The following is an 11,673-nucleotide window of genomic DNA, read 5'->3' as shown; positions in this document are numbered from 1 at the left end:
TGAGCTATCAGTTGTACCTGTTTTTATTGTTGGATAACGTGTGAGTACAGTAGAGCTATTGTGCGTTATCATCTACCCAAAGGACAATCCTCCAGTGTCTTCTGACAAAGGCCAACGTTTAGATAGCTTTCTTTTTATTACAGGTTTATTATTAATAACCGTTACCTTAAAGAGATGAACAGAGTGAAACACACACATACATACAGAGAGGTACACACACTCGCCAAATGTGCAGCGGGACTCGAGTGGGTGTATTGGTCACAGACGTGAGTCAGGAGGGTTCTGGGGGTCTTCTAAGTGCTGTTGTTGTGGCGGTGTGCCAGCAGGTGGCACCGCGAGTCACTGGCTCAGGAAGGACAGGGCCGTGTCTCGCTCCTCCACCAGCTCGGCGGCTGTGGCGTCCATCTTGGCGCGGGAGAAGTCGTTGACGGGCAGACCGTCATGGATATTCCATGACTTGTTCTGTGGAGAGAATATGGATGAGAATCAAACAGAGGGCTCTTCAGCACATCTCATCTAGTCCAGGATCACAACTACAGTACCCATAATGCTCTGCGTAACACAGTTTTGTATTCATTTTCCAATAGCAAATGAATGTGACAGGTCTGTGTACACTGCTGGCTTGCAATAGTAGGCCTATGTTGGTATAACCTAAACTCTGAAAAGCTGATGTTGGGTAACAATGACTTTCAATAATCACCCATCGGTAAATAATATGTTCTATTAATTCACCTTGCCAGGGTTGATTAATTATGCCCATAGAGATGCAAGACAGCCCATCTCCTATGTATACAATGGCCTCTTCTGTGACAGAACGAGCAGAGCCATTGAGGGCTATGAGTGACTCATTTTGGCAATTCGTAAATAAACTGTGGCACAATAGGCCTCTATCCATCTCTATGGTTATGCCTTACCTTGATATGAACAGGGAATGAGTAAATGAGGTCTTCGGGGATTCCGTAGGAGTTTCCACCAGCGTACACACCCATAGACATGAACTCACCCTGAAAATAACAACAGAACAAACAGTCAGGCCAGGGACACAGCTTCAAACAAAAAAAAACACAAATTCCCAGGTTTTCCAGAAATCCAGGGAACGTTTGCAGAATCATGCAACCCTATGATATTATTTTTCCACTTAAGAGTACAGCCAATTCAAATGAATTTGTCTGAGATAACCAATCAAAACGCTTTGCATGTTTGTGGATTCCATAAAATAATGAGCAGTCATGGAGCTCTGTTCTGAGAAATCTCTTTTCAAAATATAAACATTTGAGCAATGTTAGTTGTTTAGCGTTAAATGTTTTATGGAGTTTGGAGGGGGGGGGGGGGGGGGAACAGGGGGGGATTTGCTGCAGATCCTTGACGCCATTCCACCCCACCTCCCAAACACACGGCTTACATCGAGAGTGCCGAACCACCAGTCCCTCATGTGGTCACAGATGGCCTTGGCGGCAGACATGGCACTGGACAGCTTCCTGGCCTTGATGACGGCAGCACCACGCAGCTGCACCGTCTGCAGGAGACAGAGAGGAGAGGAAGAGAGGGAAAGAGGGGGATTTAGGACTGCTTCATTACAACACGGGACTAAAGAGATTAATAGATTCAGTGAAAATGATTATATTCAGATAAGAGATTATTAAAAGATGAGATATGGGGTCCAAAATGACACCCACAACCTACGCTCGCTTTTCCATGTGAAGAGATTCATTCAGGTAAGGATCACACATTTATAATACCTATGAGCTACGCATACACAACATAGGTGCAAATAGCCACTCATAAAATGTGTATAACTACATTCATAAAGCATTATTTTATTTTTATATTAAGGATCACACTTATTTTTCTTAAAACTGCATTGTTGGTTAAGGGCTTGTAAGTAAGCATTTCACTGTAAGGTCTACCTACGCCTGTTGCATTCGGCGCATGTGACAAATACAATTAGATTATGAGCAGTACTTCAAGCGATGTGTGCAGATTTGGGGTGGAATTGTTTACTTTTTCATAAAAGCATGAAAATTGGTACATTTGTACAGTTTGAGGCCCTGAACATTTTCATAAACAAAGCCATACATTTATTTGTATTTTTCTTTTTAAATGGCAGAATAATGCCTTTTGAAGCAAATTGTTAGAATGCCCTATAGTACATTTCTTATGGGAAACTGTGTCAAAATGGGTTAGCTCAGAAGAGCAAAAACTTGAGTTCACTTACAGAGATGAAGTCTCCCTTGAGCCAGCTGTCGTCCTTCACGGCGCTGTACGCCTCCACCTCCTTGCCATGCACGTTGACCATGGCGTGGTGCACGTCGGGGTACTGGGTGGATGAGTGGTTGCCCCAGATGATGACGTTCTTGACTGCATCAGCGGGCACGCCGCAACGCATCGCCACCTAGAGGACGACAGGCTGTGATGCAATTCATGGGATTTTTGACCATATTGGTATACCCATTCAATTGTTTCAGATCTAAATTCCAAATAGATTTATAGCTACACCTTTTGCACTTCCAGAGATAAGATGATTTACTAGGTTTAAGCAATATAGTACAAATTCTAACTAGCCAATCATATTGCTCACACTTAATCCTCTCAGATATCCAGAAGTACATAGGGTATAGGGATCCATTTGGGATTGGACATTACATCAAGTGCCTAGAGGCTAGGAACTAGTGGCTTTTTCCGGATGGAGCCTCTTGGCTTTGGCCTACCTGGGAACGGGCCCTGTTGTGGTCTAGACGGGTCAGGCAGGAGAAGTTCTCCTTGGGGATGGAGGGGGCGGACTTGGAGGCAATCAGACAGTTGGTATTAGCAGGGTTTCCCACCACCAAGACCTGAGAGAGAGAGAGAGAAACATCAAAGAGTCATCACGCACTCAAACTACAGACTCAGGAACAGCTCAATTTCAGAGTAGGAAACAAGAATAGGATAAGTCCTATTTTAAGTCCTCATCTCCATTTGTGCCATTGCATGTGACTATTTATACATCTAAAAGCATACACTTGGTTTATGAAAGCAGAAAGAGTAGCAGAGGCCTCCCGAGTAGTGCTGCGATCTAAGGCACTGTAGTGCTTGAGGCGTCACTACAGCACCGGGTTCGATACGCGACTGGGAGACCTGAGGCGACGCATAATTGGCCCAGCGTCGTCCGGGTTAGGGGAGGGTTTGGCCAGCCGGCATGTCCTTGTCCCATTGCGCTCTAGCGACTCCTGGCGCCTGCACACTGACACGTTCGCCAGTTGTACGCCGTTTCGTCCGACACAGTGGTGTGGCTGGCTTCCGGGTTAAGCAAACAGTGTGTCAAGAAGCAGTGCGTCTTGACAGGGTTGTGTTTCTGAGGACGCATGGCTCTTGACCTTCGCCTCTCCCGAGTCCATACGGGAGTTGCAACGATGGGACAATTGGATATCACGAAATTGGAGAGGAAAAGGGGTACAAAGTTTAAAAAAAATAAAAAATAAGTGTGTATATATATATATATATAAAAAAATATATAAAAAAAAAAGAGTAGCAGTGCAACAGAAACATGAGTCATGACTAAGGGAAATACTGACACTTTCTAAATGGCCTATAAATCAACATAAAGATAGATGTCACACACAGAATACATCCCCTTTAAATGAAGGTCAAGGATTAGCTCGATTTAAAGGGATTTCTGTGTGTACGTGAGTGTTATGGCTGCCAGTGCCAATCCTAGAAAGATAACATCTCCCGCCATTGTGGCCCTGAGCAAGGCACTCAACCCCTAAACTGCTCACCGGGGTCGCTGCACTGCTTCTGCCTAATATGGGTACTTGTGTGTGCGTATATATAGGAGGGATTGGGTAAAGTAGAATCCACATTTCCATCTGGTATGGATTAATAAAGTACTCTTCTTCTAAAAACACACCTACTTTAGAGGACGGGCATCCAGTTCTTATGTAGCTATATAGAAACCTGCCCATTCTTATTCACACACATTCCTGGATCAGAAGTAGTTGACCATAGAAGAAGTGAGGCTGTGTTTGTCACACTTACGTCTAGTTATTGCTGCAAACCCGCAGTGGCCAAAGGCCCCCTCGTGACACCAGCATGGAGTAGTTTCCATCCCTGGCTTTGGAACCCAGCCCATTAAGATGGGAACTTGCGCCTATACCATAGAAGTATAAGGCTGTCCAATAAAACTGGCCCGTTTGAAATGCGAAAAAAGGTCAAATTATAGTCTGATTTGTCAAAAAGTTGTATGAATTTAAAGGAAGGAAAGTTGTCAAATCTGTAGTGGTTCACTTCAAAATGTCCTAGAACTGGAGGTAACCGGGAGGTCCGTGGGGCGACGCACAATTGGCCTAGCGTCGTCCGGGTTAGGGAGGGTTTGGCCGGTAGGGATATCCTTGTCTCATCGCGCATTAGCAACGCCTGTGGCGGGCCGGGCGCAGTGCGCGCTAACCAGGTCGCCAGGTGCACGGCGTTTCCTCCGACACATTGCTGGCTTCCGGTTGGATGCGCGCTGTGTTAAGAAGCAGTGCGGCTTGGTTGGGTTGTGTTTCTGAGGACGCGTGGCTCTCGACCTTCGTCTCTCCCGAGCCCGTACGGGAGTTGTAGTGATGAGACAAGATAATAACCACTAACAATTGGATACCACAAAATTGGGGAGAAAAGGGGGTTAAAAATTAAAAAGAAAATATATTTTTTTACATCAGTACAAGCAAATGATGAACCTTTCCCCAAAACACCCTTTAACATCATTCAACACCCCACAACCTGGCTTTCGCCATACTGTTGTGCCTTCATGACCCTTGATTATCGTTAGCAATGAGAGCTATCTCTTTGGCACGGGGTGTTTCCCTCCCCCTCTCTAGCCAGCCTGAAACATGCCGAGTCATAGACACACAGAGGGACAGTTACCCTGACGGTCTTCTTGGCGTACTTCTCCAGGGCGGCACCCTGGGTCTTAAAGATGGCCACGTTGGCCTTCAGGAGGTCCTTCCTCTCCATGCCCTCCTTCCTGGGCATAGAGCCAACCAAGATGGCGGCATCCAGATCCTTGAAGCCCACTTCCACCTTGTCGGTAGGGATGACCTCTGGGAGGGGGGGGGGAGGGGGGGGGTTAGTTACCATGGATATTGTGTTGGATAGAGTGGATGTAGTTAACGTTTGGTGTTACAGACACATTTGTAGAGAGATGCTTGTTTGTATTGGATTTAGCAATTAACATAAAATTAAGATTTTACATAAAAGCAATACAATTCTGACTTAAATTATGATGATGCGTTAAAAAAACAATTGCTATGATCATAGAATGTCTGCCAAAGTTAGTAAAATAGTAGGTGTGGTGGCAGTTTCTGTTTGTGGTGATAGCTAAGTGTTTTATTTACAGTAATTATACTGCCATTTCAGGACCATCTGGGTGTACATGAATGCAAGATAAGGACAAAGTCTCTGTGTGGAAAATGACTTTAGGTAATTTCCGTACACACACACCACACAGTGGCTACACCTGGCTGAAAAAAAATGGTCTATTTTCTTGAAACACTGCCAAATGGTCTGAATTCATAGATAATGTTTGGTCTCTGGCCACTAGTGAAAAACTCATTCCCCGTTTTATCAAGATGAACTTCAGTCAGGGCTCACTGGTGCAAGAAACGTCTTGTACCCCGCCTCCCCTATTGTTGCCCCACCACTCTCAGGATTGGCTGGAATTTCCTATAGGGCCTTGGGAAACGACTAATAGGAGGCCTCCTTTCTGATACTCCTTCCCACAGCAGTCTGTTGTGGACCATTCCTGCTGCTGTGAAGTTAGGGCTACTGGAAAAGTACCGCAGCAGCAGGGAGGTGCAAACAGAAATACAGTCCATACACACGCAGCGCATTTTAAATAGGTTTCAGATGGGGGAGGACACAGAATGTAAAGCATGCCTGTGTATAATGGGTGCATATGTTCTCAGAGCCAGCCCAGGCAGAATAGAAAAGCATAGCTCACCCCTGAGGAGTGGGAGAGCACAGTCCTGTAGCTCCATCACAACCCCATCCAGAACTGGCAACATGGGAGGGATGTCCAGCAGGACCAAGATGATGGGCTAGAACAGAAACGAATGCAAAGAGGGATCTGCATTCACCACGGCCAAAAATATGAGATCTGTCCCTCCCGACCTCATCAAAAATGCACATCCCATGTATAATTCACACGTGCTTATGTAACAGCGTCATTATAGCCAACATGTTATAACATCCATCTGCCTCCTGTGCTCTCTCGAGGCCAAAGATGATTTGAAAGAGAGAGAGAGAGCAGATAGAAGTAGGCCGTGTTACCTGGTCCTTGCCGAAGACATCTCCCTTGGCGATGCTGTACAGCAGAGAGTAGGCGATCTGTCCAGCAGCGCCAGTCACCAGCACACGGATTGGGTCGGCCTGCAAAACAACACACAAACCCCATACTCATTCTGTGCAATCTTCTAACACAGCAGTAATGACCTACATAGCAGGGATAAGCAAATGAAGCGGCAGTAATCGCATCTGACTGCTATGTTGATTAAAATGACAAAACTCAGTGTTGACAGATGGAAACGCACTTTGCATTAGCCCATAAAGTGCATTTAATGCCGTTTTCCGTGATATAACGTTAACTGTTGTTTGAAAGAGCAAAGATTAAGAACTATATGTAGGCTATTGTGTATGGCTTTTACATTTTACCCAAGTTATATTCCACATACAGGCGTTCCTGGTAACGCATGCCGAATCTTACGTAAAATACCTATCCAGGCGTTGTATCAGCTAACCACATCATATGTTATAGCAAATCGGTAAGTGGATGACGCAAAGGATGCAACCATTGGTTGATGCACGCAATGCCCATATGTTGGTCAGGTTCCCCTGCTCAGAAGTTGCATGCATCAACCAATGGTTGCGTGCCACATCATCGACTGTCATTGACTGACAGATTGCTATAACAGACGTAGTTAGCTGATACATAAAATACATATCCAGGCGTTGTAAGACCTGGCATGCGTCAGCAACGCCTGAGCAGAGGAACGCGTCCAATAGCTTCAAAATGGGCGACTCAAGCTGTTCTTGATATCCATTGTCATCAAGAAATGAATGACGATAATGATGCAATTTATACTAATGCCACGCGCGAAAGTCTGTTACTGCAACAATGTAGCCATAACGACTGAGAAGAGAAGGCACCGCGGCTACATTGTTACTAGTGTGAAAAAACGGAAACAATTTCCTAATCAGGCACTTTATCTTCTTAATTTCGCAATTGTAGTATAGAGACGATTAAAAAAATCCAACATCCTCATACTTCTTCTCACTGCACAAGATGGCTGGTTGGCCATCTTCCTGAATAACGTTATCAAACGACTTCAGAAAGACATGGTGAACGTTGGCCAGAAATCTAATCAGACTCATTTTGGATCAAACATTAGATTAACCGATGATGCTAGCTCCCGGCTTCAATGACAAGCGGATACAAAACCCAATTTGATCATCAGCAATGACAAGCATCTATTTTCCTAGCAAGCTAACACTTTCGATGCATCATTAATATAACAGTTAGCACTAACTGACAGCAACAAAATAAACATACATCTTACCATATTCACTTGAGATAGATGATCTAGTTAAGCCTGCAAACACTGTTCTCCCGCTAGGACTAGACAGAAAGGTCACCTCTGCGCTTGTATTGAAATGTCAAACGGTGGCGCACTCGATTCCTGTCCTGGGATCTGTAGTTGAATATTGACTGATGCTGGTCTTTTTACCCGCCCAAGTCACGAAAAGGAACACATTCCCCATGAAGAACTGCTGCAGCCCGAGCTCGTTGTTATCGTAGGCCACGCCCATATAACCTTATATGGACCATACATCTAAAAAACCTGTGTATGAGCGGCGTTCAAATATCTCCTTTTACTAATACCAAGGGGTTGAAAATGTACCCAATTGCCATACTTGAGTAAAAGTAAAGATACCTTAATAGAAAATGACTTAAGTAAAAGTGAAAGTCACCCAGTAAAATACTACTTGAGTAAACGTCTATAAGTATTTGACTTGAAATATACTTAAGTATCAAAAGTAATGTAATTTCAAAAATATACTTAGGTATCAAAAGTACAAGTGAAAGTATAAATCATTTCAAATTCCTTATATTAGGCAAACTGGGCGGCACGATTTTTTTATTTTTTATTTTTTTATTTTACAGATAGTCAGGGGCACATTTCAATACTCAGACATAATTTACAAATTAAGCATTTGTGTTTAGTGAATCCGCCAGATCAGATGAAGTACGGGTGACCAGGGATGTTATTGGACCAGTGAGTGAATTGGACCATTTTCTTGTCCTGTTAAGCATTTAAAATGTAACGAGTACTTTTGGGTGTCAGGGAAAATGTATGGAGTAAAAAGTACATTATTTTCTTTAGGAATGTAGTAAAAGTAGTGAAAAGTATAAATAGTACAGAACCCCAAAAAAACGACTTAAGTAGTACTTACGTACTTTACACCACTGCTAATACCTTGCTTCTTGCTTCTTTTAGCCGCACATTTTGTATAACTTTTTAATAAATTAACAAACGTTCATCACTCCTCTAGAAGGACTGGATCGACAGTATCCTAGGGATTTTCTGTACACAGTTATTTGCAGTTCTCACTGTACTCTAATCAATGAATGAAGGAGGGTGGCATAGTATTTGCACTGGGCCAAGCTTTTTTTAAATCTATTTTTAAGAAAACACACATTTTAATCCATACACTTCATTAATCAGATATATACATTATACAATATATACAATGAATGAAGGAGGGTGGCATAGTATTTGCACTGGGCCAAGCTTTTTTTAAATCTATTTTTAAGAAAACACACATTTTAATCTATACACTTCATTAATCAGATATATTCATTAGGGTTGTGTTGGGATGTTTTGAGTGGAATTTTGGTAGCCTATACCAAGTTGAATTCAGCAAATGAATTGTCCCTAAGTAGGCCTATACCCTGATATCAATCTATGTTTGGTTTTACAAATGCATCACACCTACATTACAGCACACAGCATTTTTCTATAAAGATTGAGCATAACAACCGGATTAATGTTCAGCAAATCAAAAACATGGTTTATAAATGATCTATTAATGGTTTAGAATTAAAGTTAATAAGAGCGACTATTACATGATGAACAATATTTCAAGCAACGATTCATTCACACCCAACAAAAGCCTGATTAGACTGAGTTAAATGTTAGTTTGGTGATTTACTACTAAGCAACTATTAATGGTCGTTGTCTGTAAGATGGAGACACTTCTCTTTCATTGCCTCATTGCTTCATGACCACTGATAAGTGAAAGTGCTGGAGAACATTTGTGCATATTGGTTTAACTTGAAAACCACGTCCTCTCCCAGCCTTACGACCTGCATCTTTATTTAGTAGGTGGGTGAAATCAAATCGGTCATAAGCCAACTGGTAGCCTAATTCAAACAGAAAATATGATTCATCCTCAAGTAGTAAGTATAACGTCCGCCTAACTTTTTCTAATAGAAGACTATTGGAACAAGAAGTCCGTCTGTAGCCTCCACTGGGGTCAAGAGTGGGGTCATTTGAAGTCAAGTGCAGTGATGTGGCTCTGGTAGACTAGTCACAAGCTGCTTGGCAATAGAACAGACTAAGGTGGCACTATCTTCACAACTGATGAGCAGGCATATTAGCTTTTTTTTCTATGGTGGGGGTAAGAACAAGGTTAGGTTTAGTGAATACAATTTAGTTGGGAAGCGCCATAATTCCATCCTTTCTGGCAGGTCCCTCTGGAGATACATTCGGAGGTTTCAAAAGAACCCGTTTCAAGAACTAAGCCTGTTGACTTCTAACTATAATTAATGTCCACTCTATTACATCAAGCAACCAGGACCTAACACTGACATGCAGCCTAGTATTTTCCAGAGCAGATATAACATGTCACTTAGTTACCTAATGTTATTTACCTTTATTTAAGTTTTATTAGTCTTATATACAGGATACACACGGTATACACTCCAACAAAACACTGCATGGCTAAAAATGTGATTACTGTTATGCAAACAGAAAAAAAAACGATTTATAAACTGGACGGTTCCAGCTCTGAATGCTGATTGGCTGGCAATCGTGGTATATCAGACTATATACCACCCATATAAGAAAAACATTTTTTTTTTACTGCTTGCTCTAATTACGCTGATAACCAGTTTATAATAGCAATAAGACACCTAGGGGGTTTGTGGTATATGGCCAATATACCACGGCTAAGGGGTGCATGCAGGCACTCGTGTTGCGTCATTCAAAGGAGCAGCCCTTTGCCGTGATATATGGCCATATTGCACAGCCCCTCGTGCTTTATAGCTTAATTAGATCCGTTTCATTATGATTGTGGGAAGTGTGCAATTAATGTTACATAATCGCCCGGTGAAAATAGTTGACTTCCCTATGGAGGCAGCGACTGTCTGATGCACTGGGTGGCAAGGAGCTATCCATGTTGTAATCTGCAATGAACACCCGCTCGCGTTCTTTTGTTTTTCTTTACCTTGTCAGGTCGGGGATTGGATCTTGCAACCTTTCGGTTAGTCTAACCACTAGGCTACCTGCCACCCTTTACCAAAGCTGCGTAGTGGAAGCAGTGAATGAATGGATGATGATGGGGTCACACAGACAGGACAGTCCAGCCACAGACAGTCTGTCGGCTACATTATGAATGAGTAGGCCTCAGAGTAGACTACTCAATTCGAATGTCTTGTTGACTGAGGGATAGCCTACGGATAGATACCACAAAATAGTAGCCTATGAGACTATCATTTTCTAGTGGATAGTGTCCACTACCCAGAGAGAATAGCTGAAGCTTCTGCAAAAACTAATATGGATCCGAATAAACCAATGTTTCACTAGGCTACCCAATAAGATTAGGTTGGTAAGAGTTTATCGCGGTAATTCAACAAGACATGTGCTATATGGAGGAGAGTCAATGTCAAATTTGCAACTGTAGTTTATTCAAAGGTAGCCTTCATATTTCGTTTGAGAGCCCCCTTTGTATGCTGTTGCGGTCAAGGAGAAGCCTCTTACCTCCGACGATGCCGCCCGCACCACTATGTACATCGCTGACAACAATGTCAACATGGTGAACCCGGGTCCGTCCCCTCGCTACAGTATGTCCGCCCGTCTGTCTTTGCGAGTCCAGCTGAAAATAGTTCAGTGCGAGATTGTCGGGGAGATAAGGACATAGAGAGCGTTGCAGCAACCTCAGGGAAACGCGAGCCCGGAGGACGAGAAACGCGCTCCGCTATGCAGTTATACTCGGATCCGCTATCTATCAGTCTCACCCGGGAGTCACTCTCTCTCGCACTACAGTCTAGTTCGCAAATAAGCTTTAGTGGACTAAAATAGATTGACTGCGCCGTAATCTTAGCCCATTAATGATCACTGTTGCATAAAGTGTAGCCTATCCTAATGATCAAGTCTGGGGTGAGAGGGGGGTTTGGTTGATGACATCACTAGCCTACAATTGAGAACCGCATAGGTGTGGTGTGTTTTGGGGGTCAAATAAGGACACCATAATGTACATATGCAGCAGGAGTATACATTTTTTTCTGCTGCTATGCCCTATATGCTAGCCTATGCCTCTGCTGGCCTGTAGGCTACATTGCATGTACAGTTGAAGTCGGAAGTTTACACACACTAAGGT

General features: G+C 43.2%; 1 protein-coding gene across 2 annotated transcripts; it reads right to left on the bottom strand.

Annotated features, from left to right (window-relative positions):
* On the bottom strand, positions 1-11,423 carry cmdg (malate dehydrogenase, cytoplasmic). Of its 2 annotated transcripts, none has more exons than XM_036949727.1 (9): positions 11,055-11,423; positions 6,286-6,384; positions 5,957-6,053; positions 4,882-5,057; positions 2,709-2,831; positions 2,216-2,392; positions 1,403-1,516; positions 915-1,004; positions 1-462 (listed from the first exon to the last, which is right to left on the bottom strand). In XM_036949727.1, the coding sequence occupies exons 1-9, from the start codon at positions 11,106-11,108 to the stop codon at positions 340-342; spliced, it is 1,053 nt and encodes a 350-aa protein (XP_036805622.1). In that variant the 5' UTR covers positions 11,109-11,423; the 3' UTR covers positions 1-339. The 2 variants fall into 2 exon arrangements, with proteins under 2 accessions (XP_036805622.1, XP_036805623.1); XM_036949728.1 differs by lacking the exon at positions 11,055-11,423 and adding an exon at positions 7,572-7,728.
* Between the last annotated feature and the right edge of the window lie 250 nt (positions 11,424-11,673).

This window comes from Oncorhynchus mykiss, chromosome 17 (assembly GCF_013265735.2).
Source record: "Oncorhynchus mykiss isolate Arlee chromosome 17, USDA_OmykA_1.1, whole genome shotgun sequence".
Taxonomy (NCBI): Eukaryota; Metazoa; Chordata; class Actinopteri; order Salmoniformes; family Salmonidae; genus Oncorhynchus; species Oncorhynchus mykiss.
The sequence above is the reverse complement of the archived record's forward strand: the minus strand, read 5'-3'. Positions and strand labels throughout refer to the sequence as shown.

What these genes read in the sequence shown, in the direction of transcription:
- cmdg (XM_036949727.1), bottom strand. Translation starts at nt 11,108, where the DNA reads ATGTTGACATTGTTGTCAGCGATGTACATAGTGGTGCGGGCGGCATCG. An exon ending in TGCGGGCGGCATCGTCGGAG is followed by an intron (nt 6,385 to 11,054) that starts GTAAGAGGCTTC and finishes GTTGTTTTGCAG; the next exon opens with GCCGACCCAATCCGTGTGCT. An exon ending in ATGTCTTCGGCAAGGACCAG is followed by an intron (nt 6,054 to 6,285) that starts GTAACACGGCCT and finishes TTTCTGTTCTAG; the next exon opens with CCCATCATCTTGGTCCTGCT.